At 45.2% G+C, this 13,837-nt stretch overlaps 1 protein-coding gene across 5 annotated transcripts in view; it reads left to right on the top strand.

Moving 5' to 3' along the window:
* LOC137333827 (granule associated Rac and RHOG effector protein 1-like) overlaps positions 1 to 13,837 on the top strand; it is a 181,416-nt gene that overhangs the window by 141,111 nt on the left and 26,468 nt on the right. For all 5 annotated transcript variants that reach the window (XM_067998192.1, XM_067998191.1, XM_067998188.1 and 2 more), the window contains 2 exons: positions 1,329 to 1,490; positions 13,565 to 13,720. In XM_067998192.1, the coding sequence (XP_067854293.1) occupies positions 1,329 to 1,490; positions 13,565 to 13,720 (318 nt within the window). The remainder of the gene's footprint in view (positions 1 to 1,328; positions 1,491 to 13,564; positions 13,721 to 13,837) is intronic.

Here is a 13,837-nt window from a genome sequence, read left to right as displayed (position 1 = left end):
CGTCTTTAATTGCCTGTTATAGTCCACTGGAACGTGCAATCTAGGCTCACACATAGGGTTGCCAACTCCCCAGGATTGTCCTGGAGTCTCCAGGAATTAAAGATTAATCCCCTTGACACTTCTGCAAGCAACCCAGGAGAAAAGTCATCGGGGCATTAAAAAAATATTGTGCACTTTGAACCATCGCTCACAACTAATCAAAGCTGATGTATTGTAGGGCAGTCCCATGGGCTTCAAACACCCTTCAGTGTCAGAGTGGTCTTTGAACACTTTTGCTTATTAGTTGTAAAAATATTGGAGATGGGGGAAGAAAGGCTGTTTGACTGGGTGGGGCTGTTGGATGTGGGAGGTCATGTGATGAAACCTCCAGAATATGTTCAACCAGAGGCAACCCTACTCACATGAAGAATGGCCACTTGGGGCGATGTACTTGGAGGGCACTGGGTGCATGTTGAACTTCACCCAGTGCAAGTTGTACCTTCAGTAGAGGATGGGCAACATGGTAATTGTAGAAAACATTTTTCTTTTTAAATTGTAAATTAGCAGGATTATAAATTGCTGCATCAATGTGCTTTTCCCAAAAATAAATGGGAGGGAGAGTTTTTGTGTACAGATCCCCACATTGTGCATGGTACAACTGTACATCAAATCAAGTCATAGCCCAGGGGTAGAGAGGAGAAATTTGTAATTAAAATATTAGAGTGGGCAGGGAATGAGCTGTAACAGCAGGTTTGTCCAACCTTCTATTCTTCATGGGCCATTTTAGTATGTACATGGGATAAGGGGAAGGTTCAGATCCATGTTTCCCTAACAGATCTCTGTGTTCTGAATTAGGATTTATCCATCAATAAGGCAACAGCCCTTTTCAAAACCTCCAGGTTCCACAAAATTCAAACAAGGAACCGACATGTGAGAAAGAAAAATGCGAATAGAACTGCGTTGCCTGGAGTCTATAAGCTGGAATGCCAGAACTTGTGGCTTTGACACTTCTGTCATAGAAGGGGAAGAAAGTTTCTGAGGCAGAAGGAGTTATCTGGGAGAGAGCAAGGGCCCCACTTTTGATGAACTTGTGCTGAGCCCTGTTGAGAGAGAGGGAGAAGGAAGCACAGTCGGAGGGATTGATTACCAAGGAACTCGCATCTTTCAATTCAGACTGAGTGATTTAGGACAACACCAGAGCCACTTGATTGGATTACTTGCTTATAGAGTGACAGCAGATTGGGATTTTTGGTTGAGTGTTAGGATGCTTCATGATGTATCCGGTGCTAAATAAACCTATTTCATTAATCTTTTGCCCCTATCCCTCTCATGTTCTGATCCTTTTGCAGGGCTGCTGCAGTGAGGCTGAGGTAAAGCAAGCAGGGAGGAGACAGTATCCTGCCCAGCCGCTACAGTGTGAGCTTCCCACCGTACCTTTACAAATCGGACCCCACTTCCTGAAGGGCGTCTCCTTCAGCGAGTCTGGAGCGGAGAATCTGAAGCTTAAGACGGTAGTTAACGCCTTACAAATATATTCTGTGAAGGAAATAAAACTTCTTTTTTGCAACCTAAGATGTGTCTAATCAACAGTGCATTCCTGTAAGTTAGAGAATAGCACTGGTACTTGTGATTTACAGTGGTTGTCAGGAGTGCAGGTTTTGGTTAACTCTACTATAAGCTCCTGCACAGATACAAAGAGGGCTCTGAATAATTCTCCAACAGTCACTCATAGGTAAAGAAATATTGTCTCCAGTTTTGGTCGTCTCACAGTTGGGGATATTGAGACTGGGGATATTGAGGCTTTGGTTGGATGCAGAGGAGGGCCACAAGATTAATTTCCAGTTTTGTGTAATACCGTTTCATGTTCCCAAAAACAAGTTCATTCTTCTGATTGTGTGATGTCTATGTTGAGATCTGTGTATGAAGACCAGCTGAATAGTCTCAACATTAACAACTTGTATTTTTTGTGACTAACACTAAAAACAAAAGTTCAAGGCACTTCACAGAGGTGTATGATGAAAAATGACAATGAGCAGAAGAGGAGATATTAGGAGGGGTCATAGTGTTGGGTTTTAAGGAGGAACTTAAGAGGGAGTGGAGAGAAGAAAGAAATTCCAGAGCAGGGGATTAGGCAGCTGAACGCACAGCTGCCATTGGTGAGGCGAAGGAAAAGGGGAAGGATGCACAAGAGGCCAGAGTAGGAGGAGCAGAGTTCGGGGAGGTGTGTTATAGGGCTGGAGAAGGTTACAGAGATAGGGAGGGGTGAGACAATAGAGAGGTTCAAACATAAGGATGAGAATTTTAAATTTGAGGTGTTGGGGGATTGGGAGCCAATGTAAGTCAGCAAGCACAGGGGTGATAGGTGAACGGGACTTGGTGCGAGAGAGGACACAGTCAGCAGAGTTTACGGAAGATGGAGGCTGGGAGGCCATCTTGGAATAGTCTAGTCTGGAAGTGTCAAGTGCATGGATGCGGGTTTTAGCGGCGGACGGACGATGTTACTGAGATGGAAGTGACGGAGAGGATATTGGGTTGGACGCTTGGCTCAGCGTTGAACAAGACACTGAGGGTGCAAACAGTCTGAGGGAACTTAGAAAGGTCTGATTTGCCTTTTTCTTGTACAAGAACTCAATCCACCACATGAGACTGGTTTTAAAATTATTTGAAATAATGGTAAACACTTTGACTATGCATTTTCTAAAACGGAATACAAATGCTCTGGGTTTTGTATGGAAAGCAGATTCTGTCACTGTCATTTCAATCCCAGTACATGTCCGCTATTTATGTGTCTCAAAATTGGATTTATCTCCCGCTGTTGTCTAAACACGCTGACAAATGAGATTGTAGTTATATGCATGATTTGCCCGCCGCCTCCGACCTTTGATTGTCTTCTGTTTATTTGCAATGCGCTGCTGTTCTGTCTTGGGATCTGGCTGCAGCTCTGCACTACAGTGCAGTATTCTGAACCACCGTGAGCTTGCTCTCAGCTCACGGACACATTCCAGGGCCCAGGCCTGTGGGGCCTGATGGCATTATCTTGTTCCTAAGTATTCTAAGTGATGATGACTGTTTTAAAATTTATAAAAGGAAGTACAGAGACCACAGCATTCATACAAGCACTGATTTTAGAGAGGGAGAGGTTTGTGCAGAACGAATTCATACAGTGGAGAGATCTGCACTGGGACAAATAATTGCCAGCCCCTTCTGTAAAGGATCGAAGATCAGTTATGTTTCAAATCAGAAGAACCTCTGAAGTTTCTTTTAGAAAATAATATTTTGGGATACAGTATCTGAGTAATTTGAGACAGGACATGTGGTGAGTGTAACAGGCTCGGGAGAAACAGGTGACTTTGGACTTATGGTTCCAAAAGCTCTCCACCACTGGGAGTTTTCCTCGCCTCATGCCTGGGTCTGTTTTAGACTCATTGATAGAGATTGATTGCTACGATTAATCAACAACTCCATTATCGTTGTATCATGAGACTACCAGGGTGGTCGAAGGTGAACTAGATGGACCTTGGTGTTTTTTTGTCTAGCAATTCCTATGTTCCTATTAAGATGGGAAAATTCAGGTACAGTTTCTTTTGCTAATCGATGAAAAAGGTTGCCTTCTGCTTGTATATATGTTGTACAGTACGCACATATTTGGTCTTACCTGTAGTGCAGCTTCAAAGGGAGATGTACTCGCCTCTGTATGGTTTGTCCCTCAGACAGGTTGGTGAGTGTGGCTACTGCAAGAAAGGGCCAGAGCCATTAGCTGTGATTGTCTGAAAAGGAAAACTCCTTTTTATCAGATGCTATGTTCTGCTCTGACTTGAAGATGGCTGAATGGTCTAAGGCTGGAACCTGAGCAGCCTCCTTGACCACCCTGACACTGGAGGGCATTTGAAGCCTGTGGGACTGTCGTACAGTGCGTCAGCTTTGACTAGCTGTGAGCAATGGCTGTCAACCCCATGTCATAGCTGGGACCTCAAAAGTTTGCACAGGATGTAAGCCAAAATAATAGTCTAGGTTCCTTGATGAATCAGTGTTCACCAGGCAGCCAGGACCAATGAAACAACCCATGAATATAGGATTTCACATACACTCTTTGCATTGCGTGCATTAGTCTAAACGAAAAGTGTATTGCAGAGAGTGGGATGAGCATGGAGATGGGGGAGTCGAGAACAAGGGGACATAACCTTAAAATTAGAGCTAGGCCGTTCAGGGGTGATATCAGGAAGCACTTCTTCACACAAAAAGGGTAGTGGAAATCTGGAACACTCCCCCCCCCCCCCCCCCCCCCTCCCCCCCCCCTCCCTCCCCCCCCAAAAGCTGTTGAGGCTGGGGGTCAATTGAAAATTTCAAAACTGAGATCAGTAGATTTTTATTAGGCAAGGATTACAGAATCAAGGCGGGTAAATGGAGTTAAGATACAGATCAGCCATGACCTAATTGAATGGTGGAACAGGATCGAGGGGCTGAATGGCCTCCTCCTGTTCCTATGTTCGTGGTTTTGTGACTAGGACTGTGAGTTGAGTGAAACTGACTTTTTTATCTTCTGTTTTGCTTCTGCTAATTTTAGTAATAAACCTGATTAGCGGTTTGTATAGTGTGCCAGAGTTGGTGCGGTCTTGAGTTACTATTTCTGGTTTACTTATTGACAGTAAACATGCGTATTGTTCACCCAAGGCACACGACTTTTCAGAATACCTTGTGCATAAGGTCACGTAGATTTGCAGGAAGTGTGTGTCTGCTGTGGAAGCAGCATTTTATGCTCGGCATGAGAGCAAATATCTGGAGAGTCCCTGAAACATAACGCCTACATTCCACAGTTAAGTGGGTCGTGCTCATACACACAGTTCCACGGGCTTCAGACACCCTCCACTACCTCGCCCAGTGGCCTTTGTTGATGTATGAGCTTTGCTGGTGAGTATCAGCAGGCTATTTGACTGGAGCCCAAACCTGTCCCTGCTCAACATCCCACATGCACACTTCCGTACTGGGGCCACTGGTTAGTGATCCGGAGCAGAAACCCTTGAGGGGTTAATTAAATTGACGGTTTAACAGTTTTTCACAAACGGAGAGCTGAGCCCAAGCACGTGATGTACTCGGGTTGAGATGACTATTGTTCCTGACAGCTGCTTTTATTAAATGCATTTGGTTCAGTGTGTGTGTGTTCACAGATGTGACAGAAGGTTTTGATTATATAAAATTTGCCTCTCAACACATTGGTATTTTGAAAGGACAGCAACATTCCCTTCAAGCCGGTAATTTCCTTTGAGGCCTTATAGCTGTCGCTGTTACAACGCTCCTGTGTTTCAGCGTATTCCTACGGAACAGACTGGCAATGTCTGTCATATTAAAAGCGAAATACTGCAGATGCTGGAAATCTGAAATAAAAACAGAAAATGCTGGAAATACTCAGCAAGTCAGGCAGCATCTGTGGAGAAAGAAACAGAGTTAACGTTTCAGGTCGATGATCTTTCATCAGAACTGGAAGAAGTTAAAGATTTAACAGTTTTTAAGCAAGTACAGAACCAGGGAAAGGCGGGGGGAGGGAAGGGAGGAAACAACGAAAGGGAAGGTCTGACAGGGTGGAGGGCTGGAGTGATTAAATGACAAAAGGGATGATGGTGCAAGGCAAGGAGGGTGGGAATGGGATAAGTAAAGAAACAAAAAATGGGTCTAGAGGAGCTGTAAATGGCAGCAGCAGAACCATAATCAGCACCTGCTGTCTGAAAAATTAGGAGCAGTGGTAATGATCTGAAGTTATTGAAATCAGTGTGGAGTCCAAAAGGTTTAAAGTCCCTAATTGAAAGATGAGGTGCTGTTCCTCGAGCTTCTGTTGAGCTTAATTGGAACAGCATAAGAATCACAGAATCATAGAAGTTTACAACATGGAAACAGGCCCTTCGGCCCAACATGTCCATGTCGCCCAGTTTATACCACTAAGCTAGTCCCAATTGCCTGCACTTGGCCCATATCCCTCTATACCCATCTTACCCATGTAACTGTCAGGCAGAGGTCAGAGTGGGACTGGGATGGAGAATTAAAATGGCAGGCGGAGGTATTCAGCAAAGCGATCACCCAATCTGCGTTTGGTCTCCCCAATGCAGAGGAGACAGCATCGTGAGCAGTGAATACAGTATACTAAATTGAAAAGAAGTACAAGTTAATTGCTATTTCACCTGGAAGGAGTGTTTGGGGCCCTGCATGGTGGGAAGGGAGGAGGTGAAAGGGCAGGTGTTGCATCTCCTGCGCTCGCACAGGAAGGTGTTGTGGGGAGGAGAGGGGGAGTTGGGGGTGATGGAAGAGTGGACCAGTGTGTCGTGGAGGGAGCGGTCCCTTCGGAATGGTGAAAGGGGAGAGGAAGATGTGTTTGGTGGTGGAATCGCGCTGGAGATGGTGGAAATGGCAGAGAATGATACGTTGAATGTGGAGGCTGGTGGGGTGGAAGGTGAGGCTAAGAGGGACCCTATCATGGTCCTGGGAGGGAGAGGAAGATGTGAGGGCAGAAGTGCGGGAAATGGGGTGGACACGGTCGAGTGCCCTGCCACCTACAGTAGAGGGGAATCCTCGGTTGAGGAAAAAGGAAGACATATCTGAAGCACTAGTGTGGAAGGAGGGATCATCAGAACAGATGAAACGGAGAAATTGGGAGAATGGAATAGAGTCCTTACAGGAACCAGGATTGGAGGAAGTGTAATCAAGGTAGCTGTGGGAGTCGGTGGGCTTATGGTAGAATTGTGTGATATGTTGGGTTTTACAATGCTCTCCTGGCCGGTCTCCTACCTTGCACCCTCCGTAAAATTAGGCTCATCCAAAACTCCTGCCCATATCCTAACTCGCACCAAGACCCATTCATGCATCATTCCTGAGCTCGCTGACCTACGTTGGCTCTTGCTCTGGCAATGCAACAATTTTAAAATTCTCATCCTTGTGTTCAAATCCCTCCATGGCCTCGTCCTTCCCTATCTCTGTAACCTCTTCCAGCCCTACAACCCTCCAAGATCTCTGCGCTCCTCCAATTCCGACCTCTTTCACATCCCCAATTTTCATTGCTCCACCATTGGCGGCCTTGCCTTCAGTAACCAAATGACTATTCTTTTTGTGCATGTCATGGCACAGAGTGTTGGTAGACTGTTCAACTGTTGAGAGCATCACTGTTTAACCTAATTCTGCTCTCAGCCAACACCCATATGCACATTTTCTAGCAGGAGTCACTGAATAGTGATCGAGAGCAGGAAACTAGGCTGACTTTCTTTATACGCTTAGCTTAGTGACACTAAGATCACTTGTAGCTTCCATATCTGGCCTGGGGCTGATAGCATCTAACTGAGACCAGGCATTGAACCTGGGACTTTCTGGCCTGTATTGCTCCATGCCAACGTGTACATTTACCCACTAAGATGTGGAGGAAGCTAAAACACCCATCTTAATGTATCTTTTTAAATTGACATTGAAAGAAAGAAAGACTTGCATTTAAAAATCAGCTTTCACGACCTCAGGACGTGCCAAAGCGCTTTACAGCCATTGAAGTGTGGGCGCTGTTTTAATGTAGGCAGCAAAATTGTGCACAGCAAGATCCCACAAACAGCAATGTGATAATGACCAGAAAATTTGTTTTAGTGATGTTAGTTGAGGGATAAATATTGGCCAGGACACTTGGAGAACTCCCTTGCTGTTCTTCGAAATAGTGCCATGGAATCTTTTACATCCACCTGAGAGGGCAGACAGGGCCTTGGTTTAACGTCTTATCCGAAAGACGGCACTCCGAAGTGTCAGCCTGGATATTGTGCTCAAGTCTCTGGAGTGGGACTTGAGCCCACGACCTTCTGACTTGGAGGCTACCCCACTGAGTCTGAGGTGCAGTGGTTTGTTGGAGCTGCGGCACTCTATACCGAATGGTTGGACAACGCACTCGTGGCAGATCTCCACTCTATTCCTTGCTATCTGAGTGGCACCGAGTGGAGGCTAACTGCCTCCCTACAAGGAGACGGGGAATTGGCAGAGTTGCCTCCATTGAGGTGACACTAGGAGTGATGTTTATACATGATTAAAAAGAAACGTGAGCTCAGGTCACAAACTGATCAATGTACAAGGAGCTGTGTCTGTTTCTCGGGATGAGATACTTCCAAACAGGTCACATCTTTAAATTCTAAATAAGTAATAATACTGGACGAGACTGTGGATCAGAAAGTTGAGCCCTGAGGCCAGTGTTGTGTATTCCTCCAGAGACCTTGGGAGCAGGTTGCCCAGCCCTGCTGTACAGTCCAGGGTCACGCTAAAGGAAGGGAGGAGGTAACGTGAGAGTGAAAGGCTGACAAAAAAGCAACAGCAGTGGTGGTGAGGGGAGTGGGGACAGCTGCAGGGGGCACAGCACTCCAGCCAGTGCCTGTGAAACCATGTCCCCATTTGGCCCAGCACCTTCGGTGCAGTGTTACCCAGTAGAAATCGCTAACTAGCCACCTAGTATCATCATCTTGTGGGGAGACGGTTAGCCTCCACTCGGTGCGCCTCAAATAGTAAGAAATAGAGTGCAGATTCCGTTTTAGTAGAAAGTGCCCTATGTACACTCACACAATACAGGTAAATGTAGTTCACGTGTATATTTACTTAAACATCCACCATCATTCAATAACCAAGGAAGTAAAACACTCACAAAGATCAAAAAATATTCGCATACTCTGCTTTTCATCTTATCATTTTATCAATAAATGCACAAAAAAGGTTAGAGTTAACGGGCGTACCCCACGCGAATACGACTATTGAGCTCGCATGCCCAATGACGGTGTCGGTTACTCATTTTCCTTCACTAATCTGAGGGGTTGTTATGATCTGGAATGCACTGCCTGAAAGGAGTGGTGGAAGCAGATTCAATAGTAGCTTTCAAAGGGGAATTGGATAAATACTTGAAAAGGAAAAATTTGCAGGCTCGAACTGGGGAGTGAAACTAATTGGATAGCACTTTGGGAGAGCAGGCACGATGGCCGCCTTGTGTGCTGTAAGATTCTATGATAATCAGAAATGTGAATAGCTACATCTGGATTCACAATTAGCCACCGGCGGCTAGTGACTAATGTATTAGACAACACTGTTTTAGAAGGTGAGAACAGTGGACAAGTAAAAAAAAAATCATTAATATGGCCATTTTAATAAATTATTGGACAGTTAGTCAGCTGGAATTTGGTGGGGGGCACAGTAGTAACCCAGAGATCTAAGGACCTTGAGATTGTGCAAGTGCTTGTGTTTATAAAGGTAGCCGATGTTTTTGCAGTTGCATCTTCATGTAATTTGTTCCAACATGTGAAATTTAGTGATTCATTTGGCAGAATTCCGTTTCATTTTTTCTTTCCTGCTGAAGACCTTAGGGACACTAGACTTCCCTCCAACAGGCTGCAGGTAACGGTGGGGGTTAACATTTCAACAGCCTTTCCTGCTCCGTCTCAATTTTCATCAACTCCCTTCAACATTAGGAGCAGGACGAGGCCATTCAGCCCCTCGAGCCTGTTCCACCATTAAATTAGATCGGGGCTAATCTGTACCTCAACTTCACTTTCCTGCCTTTGCTCCATTTCCCTCGATACCCTTCCCTAATAAAAATCTATCAATCTCAGTCTTGAAAATTTCACTTGACCTCCCCAGCATCCACAGCCTTTTGAGGGAGAGTGTTCCAGATTTCCACCACCCTTTGTGTGAAAAAAGTGCTCCCTGATATCACGCCTGAATGGCCTAGCTCTAATTTTAAGATTGTGATTCCTTGTTCTGGATTTCCCCCACCAGAGGAAATTGTTTCTCTGTCTACAATATTGAATCCCTTTATTATTTTAAACACCTCGATTAGATCACCTTTCAACCGTGTAAACTCGAGGTATTACAAGCCAAGTTTAACCTGTCCTAATTTAACATTGTAAGCCCTGGTATCATTCTGGTGAATCTGCGCTGTGCCCCCTTCAAGGCCAGTATATTCTTCCTGAGGTGTGGCAATTATATTACACGTATTATGTCCAAATGTAGCAAACGTTAACACATGAATTCTTCCTGTCCTGTGTATAGTCCTGAATCCTCCGAGTAAGTCACCATCCTAATCCCTATCCTTGGATGTGTACGATTGAACCCCAAAATCCAGGGGTTACAAAAGGTGTGTGCGATTGCAAATCCTGCAAGAGTTCTGGGGATACCTATTACAGCCACCTCACTTCCGTTTGGGTGGCTGTTGAGAGAAGTGAGGTGTGCCTTCCTGTACCCTCCTGCTGGTGAGTCGCAGCAGGAGAAACTGTTTCCACTGGCAGGAGGGTCGGTAAGGAGAGGATACAGATTTTAGATGATTGGCAAAAGAACCAGAGGGGAGGTGAGGAGAATTTTTTTTACGCAGCGAGTTATGATCTGGAATGCGCTGCCTGAAAGGGCGATGGAAGCAGATTCAATCATAACTTTTAAAAGGGAATTGGATAAATACTTGAAAAGGAAACATTTGCAGGGCTATGGGGAAAGAGCAAGGGGAGTGGGACTAATTGATAGCTCTTTGAAAGAGCTGGCATAGAAACATAAGAACAGGAGTAGGCCATTAAGCCCCTCGAGCCTGTTCCGCCATTCAATGTGTGGCTGATCTGTGACCTAACTCCATATAACTGCCGTAGACCCATATCCCTTAATACCTTTGGTTAACAAAAATCTATCAATCTCAGCTTTAAAATTAACAGTTGAACTAGCATTAGCTGCCGTTTGCAGAAGAGAGTTCCAAACTTCTGTAGAAGTGTTTCCTAACTTCACTGCTGAAAGTCCTGGCTCTTATTTTTAGGCTATATTTCTCTCTATCTACCCTATCAGTTCCCCTTGAAAACGTCCATCAAATCACCCCTTAATCTTCTAAATTCCAAGGAATACAACCCTAGTCTGTGTAATTGCTCCTCGTAATTTAACCCTTGGAGTCCAGGTATCATTCTAGTAAATCTACGCTGCACCCCCTCCAACACCAGTATATCCTTTCTAAGGTGCAGTGCCCAGAACTGAACACAGCACTCCAGGTGTGGTCTAACCAGCGCTTTGTATAGCTGTAACACAACTTCCACTCCTTTGTATTCTAGTCCTCTAGATGTAAAGGCCAGCATTCCATTAGCCTTTTTGATTATTTTCTGTACCTGTCCATGACATTTTAATGACCTATGCACATGGATCCCTAAGTTTCTTTGAACCTCCAGGCATGATGGGCCGAATGGCTGCCTCCTTTGCTGTGTGATTCTATGAACAAAGACGTTTTGTAATTCAGATCCTGCCCAGCTGGAAAAGGTTATGCCACAAAGGGATTATGAGGGAAAATATAAACTTAAAATAGAGAGCGATATCCCTGTGAGGGAACACGCAAAGGAAACTTCTGGTGCACTGCAGTGTAATTGTATGTAACAAGGATGAATCATTGTGAGAGCATGGGAACTCGCTGATCAAAGCATGCTGGAGATGTCTGTGGTCAGCCAAGTGGATTGGTTATGTGATTATTGGTCAGATTAATGGATGTTATTCAGCTCCCCCTGTGCCGCCTTTTCCAAAGGTCCTCCCAGCACTGCCATCAACATGCTTTTTAAAAACAAGTTTTTAAAATATGCTCTTGTGGGACTTCTGTTTATGCGGTATAACGCACCTTAGTTTTGCAGATAGAAGTCTGATATGTTGCACAATCTTTACAAACACGGCACTACTGGGAATAATTTTTTTTTACATGTTGCCTAATAAGAGCCCTTTGTGATATTGGGTGTATTGCTCACAAATAGAAGTGCACGAGATCATTTGGCCTATCCTACCTCCTCCATCTGGAAGAAAACTATAGCTGCCTCCTGCCCTCGCAATCATAACATCCAGCTGTTTCTTAAATGATGCCAGGGCTTTTGTCTCCACTACTCTACCCAAAGTCTGCTCCATGTTGATCACTGTGTGAATAACTTTCTACATCAGTCCTAAATTTGTCTTTCACTAGTCATGAACTGTTGCCACAATTTGGTTTGCAGCCATGTTCCGGATTTACCTTTTCCATCCTATTTATTGTCTGGTGTTCCTCCCTTCAACAACAACAACTTGCATTTATATAGCGCCTTTAACGTAGTAAAACGACCTAAGGTGCTTCACAGGAGTGATTATCAAACAAAATTTGACACGGAGCCACCTAAGGAGACTAAAAGCTCGGTCAAAGAGGTAGGTTTTAAGGAGCGTATTAAAGGAGGAGAGAAGCGGAGAGGTTTAGGGAGGGAATTCCAGAGCTTAGGGCCTAGGCAGCTGAAGGCACGGCCGCCAATGGAGGGGTGATTAAAATCGGGGATGCACGCAAGAGGCCGGAATTGGAGGAGCGCAGAGATCTCGGAGGGTTGTAGAGCTGGAGGAGGTTACAGAGATGGGGAGGAGCGAGGGCCGTGGAGGGATTTGAAAACAAGAATGAGAATTTTAAAATTGAGGTGTTGCCAGACCCGGGAGCCAGTGTAGGTCAGCGAGCACAGGGGGTGAATGGGACTTGGTGCAAGTTAGGAAGGGTAGTTTCAAGAGTGAAGCGCCCCAAGTTTCTCTAATCTTTCCTCACAACTCAACCCTCTAGTGCTAGGGCTCAATCACGTGGCTTTTCCTTGCACTGTCTCCAGGGCTTGACTGCTTCTCTTGTGTCTTGGTGACTAAACTGTTCTTAGTACTCGAAGTGCAGTTTGACCAGACTGCTCTGCAGTACTTCCTGTTTTGACACTATACTACAAGCATTCTCTTTGCCTTGTTGATCGCTGCTTTGCAATGATTGGACATATGAAGAATGATTTAGAATTTTACTTTCCTGTTAATTTTCTCCGGTCTTGTCCTGAAGGTGTTGACTCCTTTCTGGGGTTGTGTTTGGGCACCAGTTGCCTGCCCAGTGGCCATTATTCCAGCAGGGACCACTTTTACCCTCCCTCGCCACGGTGCACAGAGCTCAGTTGTAGCATCCCTAACACTGCCCTTGCTGGGAGCTCACCCAGCACAGAATGGGGATCAAACATAGGTTCTTCCTGGGCTCTGTGGCTCAACAACTCACTGGGTGCACTCGCTGAGCCATTGGTGGGGGGAGTCCTTTAAAATTTTTGTTGTGAAACAGCTGTCCTTGTTTTGACTATTTTCCCCCCTCCCCCATTCTTAAGACAAAAGTACAAACTAGTATCTTAGGAATTCATTGTATAGTTGATCACTCAGTGGTGTTCTGGAGTAATTGGTGAAAAAGAAAGGGGAGTGATCTATTTGGAAGGGGGATTGGAGTGCTGATCTGTAACTCAGCACCTTTCTCTATTGACGAACCTTGAGAAGAGCAGGGGAAGAACATCAGGTAAATCGAGGTAATGGTTGGGTGATGTCAAACTTGGGTTTCAAAAGCCTGCAGATTGTACAATGAAGGGCAGACTGAGGGAGGTGGGGAGGATAAGGGAATGATTCATAGTTGGAGATGGTGCCATCAATACTTTCAGCCTGCCTTGTGTTTTCACAAGCCTGTTCTATTTTTCTCCTTAAACTGTAAAGGTTTCTATTGAGGGGAGGAGATTTGTTTTTAACACATGGCTGTCACATGGAAAGCTAATGTGGGCTTTGTTTGTCTCCCCTTCAGCAAGCGATGGTGCAGCTCATCAAGGAAGCAGCTGGACAGAACGAAGTCTCGCCACGAGACGAATCCCCGACAGAGATCCTCAATCAGGTCTGCCCTTCCACCTGGCGAGGTGCCTGCAAAACTGCTGTGCAGTTGCTGTTTGGACAGGCAGGACTGGTAAATGACTGCAACTTTCCTTCTGTTATGGTCGGTATGAGAGGTGAAATGCAATGGAAACATCCAGTTTCCAATTTTTTTTTTTTTCGTTCATGGGATGTGGGTGTCGCTGGTGAG

Source organism: Heptranchias perlo, chromosome 16, assembly GCF_035084215.1.
Source record: "Heptranchias perlo isolate sHepPer1 chromosome 16, sHepPer1.hap1, whole genome shotgun sequence".
In the NCBI taxonomy this organism is placed as follows: Eukaryota; Metazoa; Chordata; class Chondrichthyes; order Hexanchiformes; family Hexanchidae; genus Heptranchias; species Heptranchias perlo.
The sequence above is the reverse complement of the archived record's forward strand: the minus strand, read 5'-3'. Positions and strand labels throughout refer to the sequence as shown.